Source organism: Talpa occidentalis, unplaced genomic scaffold, assembly GCF_014898055.3.
Source record: "Talpa occidentalis isolate TD23 unplaced genomic scaffold, MPIMG_talOcc4v2.1 talOcc4.3, whole genome shotgun sequence".
In the NCBI taxonomy this organism is placed as follows: Eukaryota; Metazoa; Chordata; class Mammalia; order Eulipotyphla; family Talpidae; genus Talpa; species Talpa occidentalis.
In genome coordinates, this window is record NW_023603184.1 from 33916298 (window position 1) to 33935732 (window position 19435).

General features: G+C 42.1%; 2 protein-coding genes across 2 annotated transcripts in view; both read right to left on the bottom strand.

The window, feature by feature from the left end:
- SYT9 (synaptotagmin 9) overlaps positions 1-13572 on the bottom strand; it is a 186880-nt gene extending 173308 nt beyond the window's left edge. The window contains exon 1 of the mRNA XM_037522761.1: positions 13260-13572. Coding sequence (XP_037378658.1) covers positions 13260-13404 — 145 coding nt within the window. The 5' untranslated portion in view covers positions 13405-13572. The remainder of the gene's footprint in view (positions 1-13259) is intronic.
- Positions 1-19435, bottom strand: part of RBMXL2 (RBMX like 2) — a 183541-nt gene that overhangs the window by 43386 nt on the left and 120720 nt on the right. The gene's annotated exons all lie outside the window — the stretch shown is intronic.

Below are 19435 nucleotides of genomic sequence, written 5' to 3' on the forward strand. Positions count from 1 at the left end.
ATAAAATCTTTTGAAGAAAAGCTTTTCAGTTTAAAGTATTCCCATTTGCTTATATTTATGCTTAATGAAATACTACTTGGCTATTTAAAAAGATGAATGGTGTCTTTTGGGACACTATAGATGGATCTTGAGGTGATTATGCTAAGTAAAATAAGTCAGAAACTGGAAGAAATTTACTAGATGGTTTCCCTCATTTGTGAAATATAAATAATCGAAGAAAATAATATGGCAAAACACAACACAAGTAGCTCTAGATTCTGGCATGTGGTGCTTGGGGGGAGGGAGGTAGACAGAGTAAGGTGATAGTGTGGTGGCACTGGAGCCTTGGTGGAGGGCGAGTTAAGCACGTGCACATGTTGGTGTGAAGTCTGTATTACCAAATGCATTCATTTTTGTGAAAAAATGGCCAATCAATAAAATTTTGATGGGAAAGAACTATCTTTTAAATGATTTTTTTCTTACCTTTTTCTTCACACATACACACACACTCAAAGAGCATATATTCTCTTTCTTCAATTTCACCACTCTGCTTGAAGAGACTCTAGTATACCCCTCCTCCAAAATCACTCGGTTCTAGGTCGCTGGCAGACCTCACGTTGCCAAATGCAATGGTCAGCTCTCTGGACTTACCTCCACCCGTCAGCTGAGCTTCACACAAGGGGTGACTTCCTCCTCCCAGGGATACTTCCTCACTGCCAGTCTTTCACAGGCGTCCAGTCTTCCCGTGTACTTGCTGATCCTTTTCAGTCTCTTTTGTTGGTTCCTTCTCATTTCCATGACCTCTTAATTCATTTTTTGACTTCATTTTTTTCCCCTTCATTCTCCCCTTGGAGCACTCATCTAGTCACTAGGCTTTAAATCCACACACCCTGATGCATATGGCTGCGTATCTGCAGACCAGTGCGCTCCCTTGAACTCCTAGGGAGTATAACTAAATGCCCACTAATCATCAGTCCTCAATCTTCCCTTCATTATTTCACATCATGATTGTCCTCTACTAGATATTCCCATTACCTTAGAGCCATTATTTATCGTAATGGGATAGAAACAAAAACCCTTGATCACACTTCCCTCATTAGTGAGTACCAACCTATTGCTCTGTTCCTAGCTGTAGAAAAACTTGAAATAGAAATCTACTCATTGTGCCCAATTCTTCTCCCATCCATTTATTTTAAGGCCACTCCAATCAGGCTCTTGTTCACATCTGTCTACCAGAACTGACAGTCGACATCACTTGCTATGACTCATATCTTTCCTAACCGCAGTGGGCAGTACTCAGTGTTCATTCTGCTGGACCAAGGGGAGCATTTGATGCAGCTGTTTATTCCCCTTTGCAGCACCTTCATCTTCAACTTGGCTTTCAGGTCAACACTCTTGCTTGGATTTTCTGGTCCATCTTTATCGGTCATTCCTTGTGACTCGTCAACTTTTCCCAACCCTCTTAGCATTGGAGAGTTCCACTAACCCAGTGCTGGTCCTCTTCCCTCCTTTAGACCCACTTCCCACCTAGATGACTGCAGGGTAAGGTAAAAGGTATCAGGCTTTTCTGCCCTCCTGCCATTAAATGACGGAACCCTGCGGTACTGAATACATGCCTGATGGCGGGCACCTGGAGTAGGGTGTGGGCATAGGTAGATGGGATTTGACTGGGCTTTTAAGGGCGGCGTCACGGGGATGCCAGCAGAAGCCGAGAGAGAAGCAAGAGAAGCAGAAGCCGAGAGAAGGCCGGAGAGCCCAGAGTGAAGACCTGCTGGGGGTTGGGAGGCCTGCCAGCCTACAGGGCCCCCAGCACCCCTGCCTGCTGTGTACCTGGTAATCCCAATAAAAAACCTGCATGGGATCTTAGAAAACCTGCTCAGTGTCCATCCTAACCTTACAATGACTGTAGCCAGACTCCTTGTCAATATCATCTCCATGCCCCAAATTCTCACATCTGTATCTCCATTCCAGACACCTTTCCCAAGCACAGGCTCATATTCCACCATGCTGATGTGTAGCCCCACTTAACTCATAATAAGCATTTTCAAGTGAATACATTCAAAACTGAGTTCATAATAATTGCCCTCCAACTGACTTCTACACTTATCCTTTTGCTCAGACCAAAATCAGAGTCACACTTGATTGCCTTACATCTTTCACTGCCTACATCAATCCATTCATTAGTAAATTCTGTCAGCTCTACCTTCAAGATACCTGGAAGCTGACCACTTCTCACAGCCTCCACTGCTATCACTCTGATCTAGGCCCCCACCACCTCTCACATAGATCATTATGTCAGCCACATGAATGTTTTCCTTACTCTTCTACAGTCTGTTTTCTATGTCGGCCAAAGTAGCCTTTCTGTTCCTAAGTCAAATTTTATCACTTTTCTATTTAAAACTCCCCAATGGTTTGTTTGCCATCTTACTTGAAGTAAAATTCATATTTTTTTTCAAGGCTTATGGGCCCTACAATCAGCCCACCGCCCCCTCTCTAACCTTACCTACTAGGCTCTTCCTTGTCAACTTCGCTGCAGACCCAGTGCCCCTGGTTTATACCCAAATATGCCACACATGTGCCTGCCTCAGGACCTTTATACCTGCTTCTTCTCTGCCTGGAATGCACTTCCTTTGTTATGTGCATGCCTTGTATCTCCTTCCAATTTTTATACATACATCAATTTCTCAGTGATGCCATTTTAGTTTTCATACCTTATTCTCATTTCATGCTTTCTCTTTCTTTTTCTCCTTAGCATCTGACATACTGTGTAATTAGTTAATTTATTTTTGCATTATAATTTTCCTCCCATCAACATGTAAGTTTCAAAGGGCAAATTTTTTCATTTGGTCCCCTTCTGTATGTTCAATGCTGCCCTAGGTATATTGGTATGTACAGGACCTAGAATAAAACTCTGCACATAGGAGATGCTTGATAAACATTTGATGACTAAATGAATTGCATCTCCAGTCATAATCTCTCCAATCAACCTTCATCCTGTCTCCAGAGTGGTCTAATTAAGAGAGAAAAGTGCTAACCTCAATTTTCAGCTTAAAACCTATGGGTCTGTAGTATAGCTGGTGGACACTGAAACAGGAATAGTCCATAAATCTAACTAGTAAAGTTTACGTGTTGGGGCAAGAAGCTGATAAGAAAAGTGGAGTGTATGATAACCCCCCACACACACACTCAAGGACATTCAATTCAATTATTTTTTAAAAATGTGCCAGTTTTTGGTAGCCCCTGAAAGCAGAATAAAGAAACATCACCACAGCAGGCCTTGATAGGCACTAGGCAGGCCTGCTATGTTTCCTCCCTCTTGGGCCCTATAACATCAGAGAAAACAGACTGTGCATATCCACAATCTGGGTGGTTGCAGTGCAACTGAACACACTACTTTTTCATTATTAAATAACCAGACAAGGAAGCAAGATGTCACTGTTAGCATAGTCAAAATTATATCTGGAACCCAGATGTTTGAACCAGATGACTAAACTTGCTAAAGGTAGCTTTTACAACTATATATGAGGAAATTGTACTTGGGTTTCAGGAAGACAAGATCGGGGATCTAAAACAGGCAATCTCCCATTCTGTGATCCCAATTTGTTGGGACCTTACCTTAGATAAAAAGAACATCATCATCACCAATTTGAGCTTATTTCCCATGAGGAAAACAGAAAGAATTAAGAAAAGCACTCAGAATTTCACCCGTCCTGAAATCTCCCAGAGTACTTTGTTGAGAATGGATCCTTTGGGCTTATCATAGTAAACTGTACTCTTTCAAGATTGCTGCATCAGAGTGCTCTAGCCTTTGTGGGACATTGACAATGGCATCCAAAGACTGCCATGACCTGACCAGTGTTTACTAGAACAGATTCATCCCTCAATATTCCCAACACACACTCCACTTACTACACTCATGCATTGCCTAACAACCAGGACACTTTCTGAGAAATGTGTTGCTTGGTGATTTTGTCACTACATGTGCCACAGAGTGCAATTTCTCAAACATAAATGGTAAAGACTACTGCACACCAAGGCTGTATGATACAGCCTACTGGGGCCATGTTTATGTTGTACGTGGTTGACCAAAATGTATTAACAAAGATCCATTCTCTCTTGTCTCAGGATCTTTGTAAATTTCTAGAATGTCCTTCCCACCCACATATTCCAGGCAAAAATGCTCCACCCAACAATCAGCTTCTCTAGGAATTCTCTGCGAATCCACTCAAGTCAACTAATTACTTCTTTCCTTTTTTCCTGCACTATATCCAGCACTTATCTCCCTTCTTTTTTTTTTTTTTTTTTTGTTAATTGCAATCACTCTTTTATCTCAATCCCATAGGGCAGTAACCATGTCTAATGTATCTTTTAATCACTGACACATAATCTAGTACCTGGCACTTAAGAGAACTCAATGAAATTTTTAACTTAGTTTAATTATAATTAGAAAAGGTTATCAGATCTGTGTGTCTAGGGTAAAAGTTACAGAAGTGCTTGGAAAGAGGGAAAGAAAACAAGGGAAAAAAAAAGATTCAAGCTATAGAACATTTTTTCATATTTCACATCAATAAAGGCAGTACTTGGCACAGAAAATAATGTTACAAGGTGTCAGTTTTCTTCTTGTTAGCATTATAGGCAGAGAATAAAAATCCTCTATATTCTCAACATTATTCAACTGAAGAGGAACCCCCCCCCAAATAATGTCACAATAAACCTCTACTTTTTTATCTTCCTTTTTAAAATATTTTATTTTATATAATTCTTACATCATTTTTCATTTTTGCACAATGTATACATTTTCATTTTGGTTATATTCCCCATACAATTGCACCCCCCCTTATTTTGACCCTAATCCTTCCTCTCCCTGCTCCCCCACCCCCGCACCCTCCCACCGTAGTGTGTCTCTGGTTTATAGTTGCTTGTTGATTTTGATTTTTACTTTGTATTAATTAGTCTTTTTCCTGGTCCCTTGTTTAGGTTTTCTAAATTCCTGCTATGAGTGAGACCATCCAGTATTTTTCTTTTGCTTTCTGACTTATTTCGCTGAGCATGATCCCTTCTAGCTCCATCCATGTTGCTGCAAACTGCACGTGTTTATCTTTTTTTGATTGCTGAGTAATACTCCATTGTGCATATGTACCACATCTTCTTGATCCAGTCATCTATTATTGGGCATTTGGGTTGTTTACATAGCTTAGCTATTATAAATAGCGCTGCTATAAACATAGGGGTGCAGGTGCCCTTTGGAATTAATGTTTCTGTGTCATTTGGTAAGCCCCTACTTTTTGATGCAACCCTACAATGTTAGAAGTCAGTCTAATAGAATAGACTGATTATAGTCAGATAATGATAGTTCATTCTCTGTACAGTGCTCTATCTATGAGGTAAGGACAGAATATTTATATACTAATGCAAATTGGCAAGAAAAACATTAAAATTCTAAAAAAGCTGTTACATAATAGAAAATAACCACAGAAAAACTGACATGAAAGGAAATATAAGCAGATTTAAAGTATTAGAAATATTCAATCCTACCAACAAAAAAATACAAATTCAAACAATCAGAAAGACACTTAAAACCTGTTTAAATTAGCAACCTTTTGTTCACATTATACCACTAACTGTTAGTGTATTTACTGTTGACATGTAGCAGGAATCACTGATATAGATATGCTGGAAAGCAAGTTGAGTCCATTGTTGAAAATTAATCATTAAGAAATTTTCCCAAAAAGGAGTGAGATACTATAGATATATTAAAGAAAAAACAGAAGCTAGAAATGTGCAAAAAGAATGGTTAAATAAAAAAGGTATATCTACTCTTTGAAATAATATAGTCATTACAATAACTGAATAGTAGTAATTGTTCATCATGAAAAACTAATAATAACAGTAATAATATTTATTGAGCATTTATTATGTTGTAGGTACTATGATGAACACTTCACATGCACCATAAGTACTGACATAGAGTTATAAGATTTAGCAATAAAGATATACATACATATATGTATCTGTAGTGTCTAATTCAATTTGCATTTCAGATAAATAATGATAATCATTTAGTATAAGACTGTCCCATGTAATATAATCTGTTTACCTGAAATTCAAAATGAACTGAGTATCCTGTATTTTATATGGACACTAGAATTCAACTTTAGTAGTAAGAAGACCAGGAAAAGAAACTAAATAACCTGCCCAGGTACATACAGTTATGGTATTGTGATAAAATTCTATGTTTACAGAAACAGAAGAGAAAGCTTTGTCTAGGAAGGATTATAAACAGGTAAAGCATTTGCGTGCCCAGAGGTCATGGTTATACTACTACCACCACCAAAACCACATTTTCCCCTAACATTTTAAAAGGACAGGTTTATTAGGAAAAGGAGAAAGAAAGGTACCTGAATAGTCATAGGCAGGCAGGAGGGCTCAAAATCCATTTGTTGAGCACCTACTCTGAGCTCTTGGCTGAAACAAATTTCCACTCCCATTTTCTGCGTGAATAAAGTGAAGCATTAAAGGTTTTGTTCAAGATGGTGAAACTACTAAATGCAGCATCAGGATCTGACACCAAAGCTCTTGCTTTATCCTTCTTTCTTTTTTTTCTCTCTCAGGTGAAGATCTACCAGTGTTGATATAAAAGGTTTTGTGTGATAAAATACACATGGGTCACTTGACTATTTCAAGAAGATCTGCAAAACCTAGTTACTGTGGGAAGATACTCTGGTTTCAGGTCCTTCCCACTGTCATCCATCCCAGTGAAACCCTCTGAAGGTCAAGCTGTGATGCACATTTATGGCTTGAGTAGTGATTCATTTGGAAAGTAGAAATACATACTCAGTTATCTTTTTAAAAGTGAGACTAGGGCCTCCCTGGTGGCGCAAAGGGTTAAGACACAGCCTATGAAGCTATCCGCAGCCACCGCAGCATGAGTTCGATTCCTGGCCAGGGAGTGACCTACATGGCGTGGCAGACTTCTCCTGTCTCACCCGCTGCGCCCCTCAGCAGTGAGTCTCCATCAACCTGCCTGTTCTGTTCCCCTCTCTGTCTCTGGTGAATCCTCTCACCCTCCACACCTCTGGTCTGTACCCCAGCTCTTGTATGCATAAATAAATAAATCTTAAAAAAAATAAAATAAAATAAAAGTGAGACTATTCTCCCACTTAGGCTTTTCTAAGCTCCTCCCCTTACTCTATGTGCTTATCAACATAGAGTTCAGCTTGTCAACGTGTTAGTTCCTTCAAGTCAGTCAGTAAGAAGGCAATGAGTTATTTTAAGCCAACCACATGAGAAAGCACACATGCATGTACCAACACACTTTCACAGTGAAAGTGATCCCTATCCTCTCTACATAATAGGGAGTTTTGAGGTGATGTCCCTTATGTGTCTGCTTAATTTTTCCTTGACAGTTTAGCACACATCAAAAAGTTTGTGGTTTTGATTGTTTATTCTGAAAGAGGCAGCTGGCCACAGGCTGCCTGTGATGCCTTTACCAGGATTTGCTTTTGTTTTTCCCTCTTGATAATTACCTCATGACTAAACCACTCACTGGCCCATGTAGGGAAATCCCACAGAGATGAAAACACACTTGTTTAAATAAAATATTTATGAAGAAGCCCTAAAATGTCACTGAAGTAAATGCAAATTAGATCTTCACATACTGTGCATCCGATATGCCACTCATTCCTTAGAAGACTCTCTATTTCCTGATTGCAATTAACATGAATTTTTTAAAATTAATCCCATTGTGCATAATCACACCAATGTCTATTCAGAAAAACCTAGTGTTTTTATGACTATTTTTGAAAATTTGAATTAAGGTTAATAATATTTTTTCTCAATGATTAGTTTGGAAAATTCTCCTTATAAAGTTTATTTAATTACTATTTTGCATGCACATCTTCTAATAAGTGATTTTATCTAATTCAGCACAAGGTGACACTAGTGAATGCTCTGGCATACTATTTGAGTATGATTTTTTTTGAATATGATTCTTTTCTCCTCCAAATTGAGTGAACATAATAGATTCTAATTATATTTTTCAAGAGTTTTCAAAATAAAAATTTGCAGTAATATTGTGAAAAGAAAGTTAAGAATCAACTGACATGGATAATAAGTGCACAAAGGTAATCGTGAAGGCCACTGACTTTTGCTACCATCTTTTTTTAATTTTGCAAGAAAGGAATGTAAGTGGAGTTGAGAAGAGTTAGACAGTCATCTTTCACTTGATAGTCTCTACATAGCTACACATTAGAATCAACTGAGGAACTTCAAAAGAATACTCATACCAGGCCTCACTCCCAGGGGTTCTGATTTAATAGGCTTAGGTAAAACTCATTGGTAGATTTTTCTGTAATTTTTGCTTGTTTGTCAGAGTTCCCTAAATGCTTCTAATGTGCAGCCAAGGTTGAAAGCCACTAATCCAAAGAATGTTTTTCTGAATAGTGTTAAGGTCCCCCTAGGAAGAGGAATCATCAATATGTTACAGGTCATAAGGCTCTGCGTCACACCTGGACCAGGTGAACATTTTCTAGTTCACCAGAAAATGAAGAAAAATCTCTAGAAATGCAAAACTGAATGTTGGATCACCAACATCCTGAACAAAAGAATTCATAATCAAAATGTTGCACTGAGTCTTTGTAATTGCATAGAATTTAGCCTACACTTAGAGACTAAATCCAATATAAAAATGCAGAATAGAGAAAGTGGAAATTTTCATTGACAATACTCCTACATTCTTAGTTTATATGATGTGTTTGCTTAAGAAGCTACTTTGACTTAGGCTCAACAATTTTTTAAAATGGAATCATGGCCTTGGGCTGATTTAGTTCTCTGAGCTTGAGTTTATTCTTATATTCCAATCTCTTTTAGCAATGCTTCTCAAATTTCAATGTGCCTGTGAATCACCTGAGGATCCTGTTAATACACAGATTCATATGCATTAGATTTGGGATGAGGCCTGCATTTCTAATAAGTTCCAGATGCGACTGATGCTGCTGGTCCACAGATGAACACTTTGACCAGTAAAGTCTTTGAAGACATTATGAAAATTAAATGAAATGACCTACATAAAGTGCTTGGCACAGATGTGGTTGGCATCCTACAGAATAAAAGACTTATGAGAAAAGTAATTAAATATGGTCAAAACCTAGAAACCACAAGATCCAACCCTCCTTCCTTTTGTAAATATGGAAACAACAGGTTAAGAAATGTTAAAATCACTACCTTGTAAGAGCAAATGGTGTAAAATGGAGAGGAGACTAATTATTTATGGCTACAAAGATTACAGTGGAGAGTTATGAGTGGAAGTTATAGAGAGCTTTTCATTTTATACAAGGAAAAAACCTTTGAACAATAGATGCCATCCTACAATCAACTGGTCCTATGAAGGAGAGAGAATGAAGCCCCCAGTTACAAATTATGAGTACAGACCGGTCGATGTTAAAGAAGGCATTCATGCTTTAGGTCACTGAGAACTATCTAAAGGACATCACAGAATAGACAAAAAACTTTTTTTTTAAAAAATAAAACAGAAACTGGGCCTCCCTGGTGGCGCAGCGGTTGAGCACTGGGTTGCGAAGCTGCCCGCAGCCTCTGCAGCGCTGGTTCGATTCCCGGCTGCTCCCGGACACCAGAGGAGGGTCCCACATGGCGCGCAGACCTCTCCTGCCGCCCGCTGCTCCCCTCAGCAGTGTACTTTGGTCCTTCTGCCTGCTCTGCTCCCCGCTCTGGCTCTGGTGAATTCTCTCACCCTCCCGCGCTTCTGACTGTACCCAGTGCATGTAGAAACAAAACAAACGAATAAATAAATAAATAAATAAATAAATAAATAAATAAAAAATAAAAAAATAAATAAAACAGAAACTGTCCTATTTCTCTCTTTACTCCCTTCAACTACCCCTGAAGTCTTCCCCTAAACAGTAAATGGAGTTGCTTTGGTAAAAAATCTTGGAGTCATCCTCAACTCCATTTATCCCTCACAACCATTCCATCATTAAGTCCTACCACTGTATCTTCAAATTCTGTCTGTAAGCCAGTTACTTCTTACATATCCATTACAAGCTCCCTGGTACAAGTCATTATCCCCGTATCTGGGTTACTACAACGGTCTCCTAACAAGTTTCTGTCTTCCCATTTGATCTTCTATGGTATTTGCTCAAAATAGTCACCAAGGTTTGCCACTTCCATGTTCAATTCCTTATAATGGCTTCACATCTCATTCAGAGTAAAATCCAAACTCCTTATAATGGCTTACAAGGCCTCACATGATCTTCCACCTCTAACTCCTGGCCATATTTCTATCTGGCTCCATTTTTTTCTGTTCCAGCCTACCATGAATCACATCAACAAAGCTCCCACCTCAGGCAAACATATCATATAAACCAAGGTTATTGGAGTATTGTCAATGAATATTCTCCATTTTCTCTATCCCGAACATCTATATTAGATTTAGTCTCTAAGTGTAAGTTACAAAGATTTAACTCAAAATTTTGTCCTTGCTCTTCCCTCTGCCATGAAGGTTATTAACTGAGATTTGCAAATTTATATCTCGCATCACCAATATGCAGAAAGACACCTAACAGAAGCACTCTAACAGCATTATGTGGAGAAAAGTGCTCAGATTCGGCTTAAAGATCAGCACTTTACTTTACATAATTGGTACAGATGAAGGTCTGGGTGAAGTATTCTAGCTCCAATTGTAACTTAGCTTCATTTTTTAAAATGACACTTTGATCAAATCTCCTCTTAATACCAAGTTTGGGAAGATGAATTCACGTACTCCTACTCCTACTCCAGGGCACTGCAATCATCTCAGCAAAGAACAACTTTTCTGGTGGCCCACTGGTCTGTGACCCAGCCTCAGCCTACCTCAGAAGATGAACAAAAATGCTAGAATTCTGCTATTCACGGGTTATTATGTCAACTTACTCCTTTTAAAACCAAGTTCTTCGGGTGATCTTGAGAAAACTTAACTACCACTGAGTAGCCATGGATAGTCAATGAACAAAGAAAGCTGGAGCAGGCATTTAGGTAGGTTCCTTTACAGAAAAAGAAGACACACATTTACAGAGCCAACTCTTCCTAAAACCCACCTCCAAGGATGAATTATTGCTCCAGTTCACACTCCATAGTAGCAGAGGCACTATTCACAGTGTAGCTATTCTGCCCATTCAGTGAAATTTTTAGGACTCAGAAATTAAAGCTATTCTTGAACTCTCAAACAGCTTAAAGGGTGATGAATGCATGTGACATAAGAATTAATAAGGACCCATGAGAGAAAGGAGAGATATGAAGAGGGATTCTGGCCTGACCTGAAGTGCCTTGCAATAAAGGGTGCCCTTGGGATGTCATCTTCAGCCTCAGTCTCTCTCACCTTGAACTCAGTCCCCACTCATGTCTTATGACCTGGTTTCCAGACGTGAACCAAATATCCAGAGGGGCATGGAGCTACACAAAACCCCCGTGCCCTAATTTAAGAAAGAAGACCTGGCACTCAGTAATTCCAAAAGCAGCAAGGCATACTCTTGGCTACAGATACTACACAGTCGAGGAATTGGATTTGTCCCTTCTAAGAAGTCTGCTCTGTGTTTCTTCTTGAGGGCTGCCCAGTACAGGCACTGAGGAAAACCAATGAATATGGACAGCAGCTTGTGTATTAAAAGGAGCAGAGGCATAAAACTGACATGCAAAAATGTGAAGTGTTAAATATGGGACTCAGTAATAGGCCTCATCCATCTTCTCTCATGAAGCCTAGAAGGACTCCTTATGTAGGATAAGAATGGGAGTTTGTCCCACAGAAACAGGCAAAGAAGCTTTGGTGAAGCATGCGAAATAACTGTCCTGTTCAAGCTGCTTAGGGACATAACTTTCCCCTCTTAGGGTACCACCCTGTCCTCATTCAGGTCTGTGGTCTGTGTAGCACATCACATCAGGAATGAGTCATGCAGAAGCTGGACATTAAACCTCCAGAAAAATCATTTGGGATCAACAATATTTCTGGACTAAATTCTCCACCTTGAAGTAACACATTAGTGATGATCTGATAAACTTAATCACTGTAACCACAGGCAAAGGGAGGAAATAATCTTTCTTTGTCGTTAGCAAATAAGCCTTTGAGAAAGGAAAATTTAACATAAACTTAAGAAATGTCTTCCCTTCTCCTTCAAAGACCCCCTTAAGTACCCAAAAGGAAGTAACATGTCCATCAAGCTCAGTGTGTGCCTCTTTATGAATTAAATAATTCTCTAATTGATCCCATGGGTAAAGAGAGTTTGACATAATGAACTGGCTTAAGTGAGGCAAATTCATACTGGGTAATTTGCACATCAATAGCTCATTTCCAGTGTTTATACACAAGAATATCAAGGGAAAGGCCATTTTCTCACCATTTCACCCAACCCAACCACGATATGCTTTTGTTTTTGTTTGTTTTTTTCAGTGAGAGAATATTGGGGAAAGTGATCTCTCCGGGTGAGAAGAAACTCAAGGAAACATTTGAAAGAAACGTGTCCTCAGTAACCAGTAGCAGGTGAGATGCGGGAGACCCAAAGGCCCTTAGGGAAAGCAAATGGCTCCACCAGAACTCCCTCCTTCAACCTTAATTACAACAAATGAACTTTCCAAAGTTGGGAGCTTCGTAACTTTCCCTCGTGCAGGTGCTCGGCCGCCACCTGCGAGCCCACCGGCCAGGACGCGCCCGCGGCGGGGCAGGTGCGGCGGGGCAGGCCCAGGCCGCTCCACGACGAGGACCCGCCGGACCCGGCTCGCGCCCGGCGCCCGGGACCCGCAGCCCCGTCCTCGGCCCCGCGCCGCCCCCGCCCCGCCCTCCCGCCCCGGCGCCGGGCGAGGACCGGGTGCCGCGGGCGAGGCGCGACGCGCCCGGGGGTTCGGCCGCAGCCCGGGGCCATCCCCAACTCCCAACTTCCCGGAGTTTCCCTGGCCTCGTCCCCTCCCCGCGGCCGGCGAGGCCCCGCGGCCTCCCTAGGCGGAGCCCGGGAAGTGGCGCTCGGAGGACCGAGCCGCCCCAGGAGCCGCGGCGCCGCGGGCGCAGGTAGCGGGCGTGGTCCCCCCGGCGCCCCCGCCCCCCGCCCGGCCTGCGCGCAGCAGCCCCCGCCGGGTCCCCGCGGGCTCCAGCACCAGGCCACGCGCGCCGGCTCCCCTCCCCTCCCCGCGCCCGGGGCCACCCCCTCGCCTCCCTCCCGCGCGCGCGGCGCTCCAGCCCCAGGCCCCGGCTCGCCGCCCCGGGCCCTCCGCGCGCGCCGGGCAGCGGCGGCCGCACTCACCTGGGTCGCGGAGCCGGGGTCTGGCGCGGTCCCGCAGGTGGTAGATGAAATCCTGGCAGCTGTCGTGCTCCAGGGCCCCGCGGGCACAGAGCTCGGCCAGCAGCTGCAGCGCCTGGTGACAGAGCGCGTCCCTGGCCCCGGGCATCGCCCCCCCGCATCCTCGGACCGCGCCGGGCGGGCGGGCGCGGGAGACAGCCCTCCGCCTGCCTGCTCAGAGCCGCCGCCGCGGGGCCGTCCGCGCGCGCCGCCCGGGACCCGCCGGGAAGCCGCCCGAGCCCCAGCCCCAGCGCGCCCGGCCTCCCACCGGTTGCATGCAGCTCTCCCGGGCCGCTCGGTCGGGCTGGCTCGCGCTCCCGCCCGGTGCCTCGGTCCCTCCCCCGGCCCCGAGCAGAGGCGGCGCCGCACAGCCCTGCGCGCCTCTCCGCTCGCTCCCCGCCCGCTACTCGCGGCCGCCGGGGGCGGGGCCGGGTCAGGGGTGCGCGCCGCGGGGTGGTATCCCGGCGGTCCCCGCCAGACCGCCTGCCGGGCTCCGGCGGGGCTCGCCCGCAACTACCAGCAGTGGGGACCCCGCTCCGGACCTCGCTTTTAGAGCCGCCGCGCCCAGGCTTGGAGAATGCGAGCGGGTGCGCGCTCCGGGCATTCTAGCTACCCCACCCCTTCGTCCTGATGCAAACCAACACCCTCCCCCGCCGCCCCTCGCCCAGTGGGGCCAAAGCACATTCTTGGGTGCTTTGTACGAAAGATGCAATTAGGACTACACCCGCCGCATCTGGAGAACCGAGTGCCGTCCTCAAACTTGAAAAGAGGCTCAGGAGCATAAAACATGGGCCTAAGGAGGCTAGACCCCATCTGCGGGTTTTGAAGCCAAGATTCACCCACAAAGGAAGGATTTCCTAAGCAAAGCACCTTTTGTTCACTCTGGTGATGTGGAAGTACTCAGACCAGAACTGGGGTGAAGAAAGCGTCTCCTGGGAAGGATGCTGGGACGTACCTGGAGTTTCAAAGATCCTGGCTGGTTTTCTAAGCTGCCGACTGGAAATCTGAAGATTGCCAACATGTCTCCAGCACCCACCCATCAAGGAAGAATATCACAGAATCTGAGTTATTTGAGAGACAACACAGGACACACCTGTCATACACCACCTCTTAAGCCTTTCAGGCAAAAAGCCCAGAAATAACCTGAGAGTATTGGGGTGTGTGTGTGTGTGTGTGTGTGTGTGTGTGTGTGCGCGCGCGCGCGCGCACGCATGTTGGGCACTGTCCCACAAATCTTTTAGATATATAATCTCATTTAATTTCCTCAATAGCCCAAAAAGTTTTGTATAACTATCATCCCCATTTACCAAAGAAGCATCTGAGACTCAGAAGTCCGAAGTTCATAAATGGGAGGCAGAGTAACCTTGGTTTTTTGTTTTAAGTGCAATCCCCACTCTAAAACTAGCAGAGTATACTCTCATTAACTGCCATTCTTAGCCATAAGTTGTGCTGTTGCTAGGGGCATCTCATAGCAGATCATACTGTGCAGAATGGTAATTCTGGATGCCATAGTGTGTGCACCCAACAGATGAGCTTTGAAATCCTGCTGCGAATGGTGCCAGGGCCTTAAGGACCTTTTATTAGAATAGCTGGGAAAATGCAGAGTGGTAAAGATAAAAGTAACTCTTTAGAGTTGTGCAACGATAAGTGGACTTTCTCCCCAAAAAATTAGGAGGGAGAGGGAATTCACTGAGAGGGAGCTAGTGGAGTTGTCAGAGCAGAAGCTGGTCCTTGAAAGAAGAGAACAGACCATGTGGCAGTGGAAGGGTGACCAGAGAAGGCTGGTCTTTGGTTCCCCTTGGCAGGAGGAGCATGTGTGACAATAGAAATAAAACACTGATTGGACTATGTCAGTGAGGAACTGAAAAAAGTTTCTGTGATAAGCCAGGCAAGATATGACAAGGTCTAAATTGATTGTCAGAAACATCCAAATTTTAAAAACATTTAAAGTGTTAATTGACACTGCAACCAATGGAATGTGCAAAGCTAAGACACTGAAGTTTCAAAAAAAAAAAAAATGGCCTATGTCATGTGTGGGGAGGCCCTGAGGCAAGCCTGGAATTTAGGAGAAAGGACCAACAATCATCCACAGAAAGGTAGAGACTAGGCTGCCATACTAGATGTGTTTCTGCAGAAAAGAAAAACAAAAAAGAGTGTTGCCATTTAAAGTGTGCTTTAAAAGGAGGAGACAATATTAGTAGCAGAGGAGAAGAAATCAGACAGGCAGTCATGGGAGCTAGAAAGGGTTGAAGGAGCAATTAACAGCATCAACTACCTGCAGAATTTAAAGAAGAAGAAACAAAGAAGTATCCTTTGAGGTAGCAGGTAGTAAGACTTCCATGATTTAGAGAGAAGAATGTGAAGTCCACCTCCCGGAAGATACTTGATGTTTCAGGATCCAAGGTTTCTCATGCTGTAATACTAGTATGTGTGTCACTGGGCTGTTCTAAAGATTACGTGAAGTAGTTGGAATAGTACTGCCACATAGTACAGGCTCAATAAATGTGTTTTTGTTGTTGTGCTGTATGTCTATTATAGTATGCAAGGTGCCAAGCACAGTTAATTTATTACTTGCAACATCTATGAGGTAGATGTATTAGTTCCCATTTTACAGGTGAAGAAGGTGAAATCAGGTGGTTAAGTAATTTTTCTAAGGACAGACTGGTAGATTGCTTCCAGAGACAGCCATAACCATCCCTCTCATCTCACATGTCTTTGGCAATGTGACTTGTTCACTCTTTCCACCAAGAAGGAGAGACCATTTCCCTAACCCTTAAATCTGGCCTGGCCCTGTGACTTACATTAGCTAACAGAATGAGTGGAAGTTATAATTCTGGCATCAGGATTATGGTTGGTGAGGATGTAGGGGAAAAGTACAGTCACTATGGAAATCAGTATGGAGAATCCTTAAAAATTTAAGACTGTAACTACTCTACGACCCAGATATCCTATATCTGAGCATACATGTAGCCAAAGGAAATGAACTTGCTATCTCAAAGAAGCATCCACACTCCCATGTTCATTGCATTACTATTCACAATAGCCAAGACATAAACAACCTCAGTTGTTTGAAGGATGAATGGATCAATAAATTGTGAGATGAATTTCATATCAGAATTGCCTGGCAGGATTTTTCAAGTCTTATATACATCCTTAGAGATCCTTATAATCCTCCTAGATGTGGAGATGATAGGTGATTGATAGATGATAGATAGATAGACAGACAGATAGTTAAATTATCCTACCATGAGAAAGAAGGTCAGAAATTCTTCCATTTACAACATAGATAAACCTGGAGGACATTATGCCAAGAGAAGTTAGCCAGACAAAGACAAACACCATGTGGTATCACTTATATATGGAATCTTTAAAAAAAAAAAGAGAGAGCTGATATTGCAGAATGGCTGTTGCCAGGGCTGAGAGTAAGTGAATAGTGGAGACATGTAGATCACAGCACATAAACTCCCACCTATAAGACTCTAATGTACAGCAGGGTCACTAGAGTTAGTTATATGTATTATGGACTTGAAATTTGTTCTTAACAAATGGCTTTGACAAAAATCTCTAGGTGTTGGAGCAGGAGAGGAGCAATATCTGTTTTATTGCCTCGCTAGCCTGAGTCAGAAGATTATAAGACCATATGTTTTTGTTAGTTCTCATTCTGTCCAAAGAACCAGGCCTCAGGTTATCTGCTGAAGAATTCAGTACTTAATCATATTTAATCAATCAATTAATCAATGTCTATTAAGTGCTCATTAAATGCAAGGTTTTTAATACAACTAACTTGAATGTTAAATTTCCTTATTAAAACTTTTTTTTCTTCTATCTTGCATTCATTACTCAAAACTTTATCCTCACAGTATGCTTATACTTGGGGTTATCCCTATTGCAATTTCTTGACTTTTCTTTCTCCCCTCTAACATAACTGCTCCTAATTTTCTTCTTTCTCATTTTCTTTCCATAAAGCTTTTGTTAGGAAGCAAATTAAAATTTGAAATCCTTTGGAATTTCAAAGTTATTATCAAAATTACATTATTACTACTATTACTGTAGTGTTTTTCATTTTTTTTTGGAAACCCAAACACAGAAATGAAGGGGGTAGTGATGGGTACATGAACTCTGAGCACTGCCCTGACCACTATCCTCCTGGGCCGGTGGGGACAGAGGTTCCAGGTGAGAGCACAGAGCCCACATCCTAAAGATGAACAAGCCCAAATGGCCAAAATATCAGCACTAGCACTGTGCCCTCACCAACTCTGATGGTTGCAATTAGGGCTATGCCTGATTTTGGTTTTGGCATGTGAGGATGGGCAGGGTCTGACAACTTATGTTCTGTGTGGTCTTTCCAGACTGGCCTAAGTGTCCATTTATAGCAGACATTGATGGAGCAAGTGCCCTGTACCACATACTGTACTGTATTTTAAGTGCTTCGTTTAACTGAATCATTACCACACCATCTGAAATAAGTAATGTGATTATCATCCTGACTTTGTAGATGGTGACTAGTATGCCCAAGGTCACACATCTAGAAAACAATGAAATGAAGATTCAAACTCACTTTGGGGAGGCTTCAGAGACTGAAATTTAACTACCATGTAACTTGTCTCCCCATGAATTTCATATCACAATTGCCTGGAAGGATTTTTTCCAAGTCTTATATACACTCTTGGAGGTTCTTATAATCCCTGGACTGCAGAAAACCCAAGTAACACTATAAAATGAATTATATATGGCTTACTAAAGATGTCATAAAAGCCTAGGTCAGGATATGATAAACTACAAACAGAACACTGTGGGCTCCTATTTTACAGCTACCCCAGTCCCTTAGAAGTAAGGGATCACATTGTGGTCTGGATCCCCGCCACTGGGCTTTGCCGAGCATGCATCCTTTTACTACTTCTATTCTGCATTTCTGCCTTTCATGTACACATCAAAACAGCCTTCCTCCAACAGAGACCTTAATTTCTTTATCTGAAACTCATCAAAGTTCAGAGTTTGCATAAAGAGATTCCACTAAATAGACATATTTTCCTTCCATTCAATAACTGTAATTGTCCTTTATGACACAGATGTTTTCTCTCCTTGTACCTGGGTAACACTTTACTGTTTCTCCATTATTTCTTTCCTCTCATTTTCACATGGGTCTCTACATTATGTGCTCTGTGTGTAGTATGAATGTTGTGGGTGCATCTGTGTGTCCACATGAATGCCTATGTGTATGTGAGAGAGAGGGAGATAATCTCTATTTTCATACTGGGAAGAGGTACCCTTTTGAGGTATTGGCCTTTATAGGCAGTAATGGACTCTATCTTTTGCAACACAAAATAACTTTCCTGAATACATATGGTTGTAGCAAATAAGCTATTTTATTTCCTATGGAACCATTTTATTTTCTGTGAAAGAATATTTGTTTCCAATGAGGGTCAGAATTCTTTGGATTGTCAGGACACAGCCATGAGCCAAGGTGAGGGCTACTTTCACATTTTTTTGAGTTCAGACCTCTTCCTATGTATTAAAAGGAAGAGAAGTTCATCAAGTTCATATAATGAAGGTTTTATGCAAAATCTAAACTTTAATGAACTGCAGATGATTTAATGAGAAAGGGTATAACTTTTAAATTAGAACTTTAACTCCCATTAAAATAAAAGCACATTCCTTAATTTTCTTTATATTTTGAAAAGAGATAATAATATTTCAGTTGTCCTATTGCAATACTTCTATTTAAAGAAACATAATGTTATGTGTGAACTGCTTTAAGGAGACTGATTCAAGATAGTAGTAAGTGGTCTTGATCATTTTTGCTTTATAATATTAGAGGTACTAAAAGATATGTGCAAGTCTGCCTTGTGGGTTTACTTTTTAGCCTTTTGCCATGCCATTTGTGAGAAATCTCTTGCATATATTATTCAAGAAAGAAAATGTGGACAAGTTTTCTAAAGTGTTTATCCCCCTCAATTATGTTCATTTTTCTTCAGTCTCCAGTGGTTTTTAGCCTCAACTGGAGATGAAATTCACTTGAACAAAATCTTCTATATGAAACTCCAAACACAGATGCAAGTTTTAAAGGCAGATGGTAGTTACCTTCAAACTTAGACATACAGGGACAGAGTTAGGGGGAGATGGAGAAAAATTAAAATGAG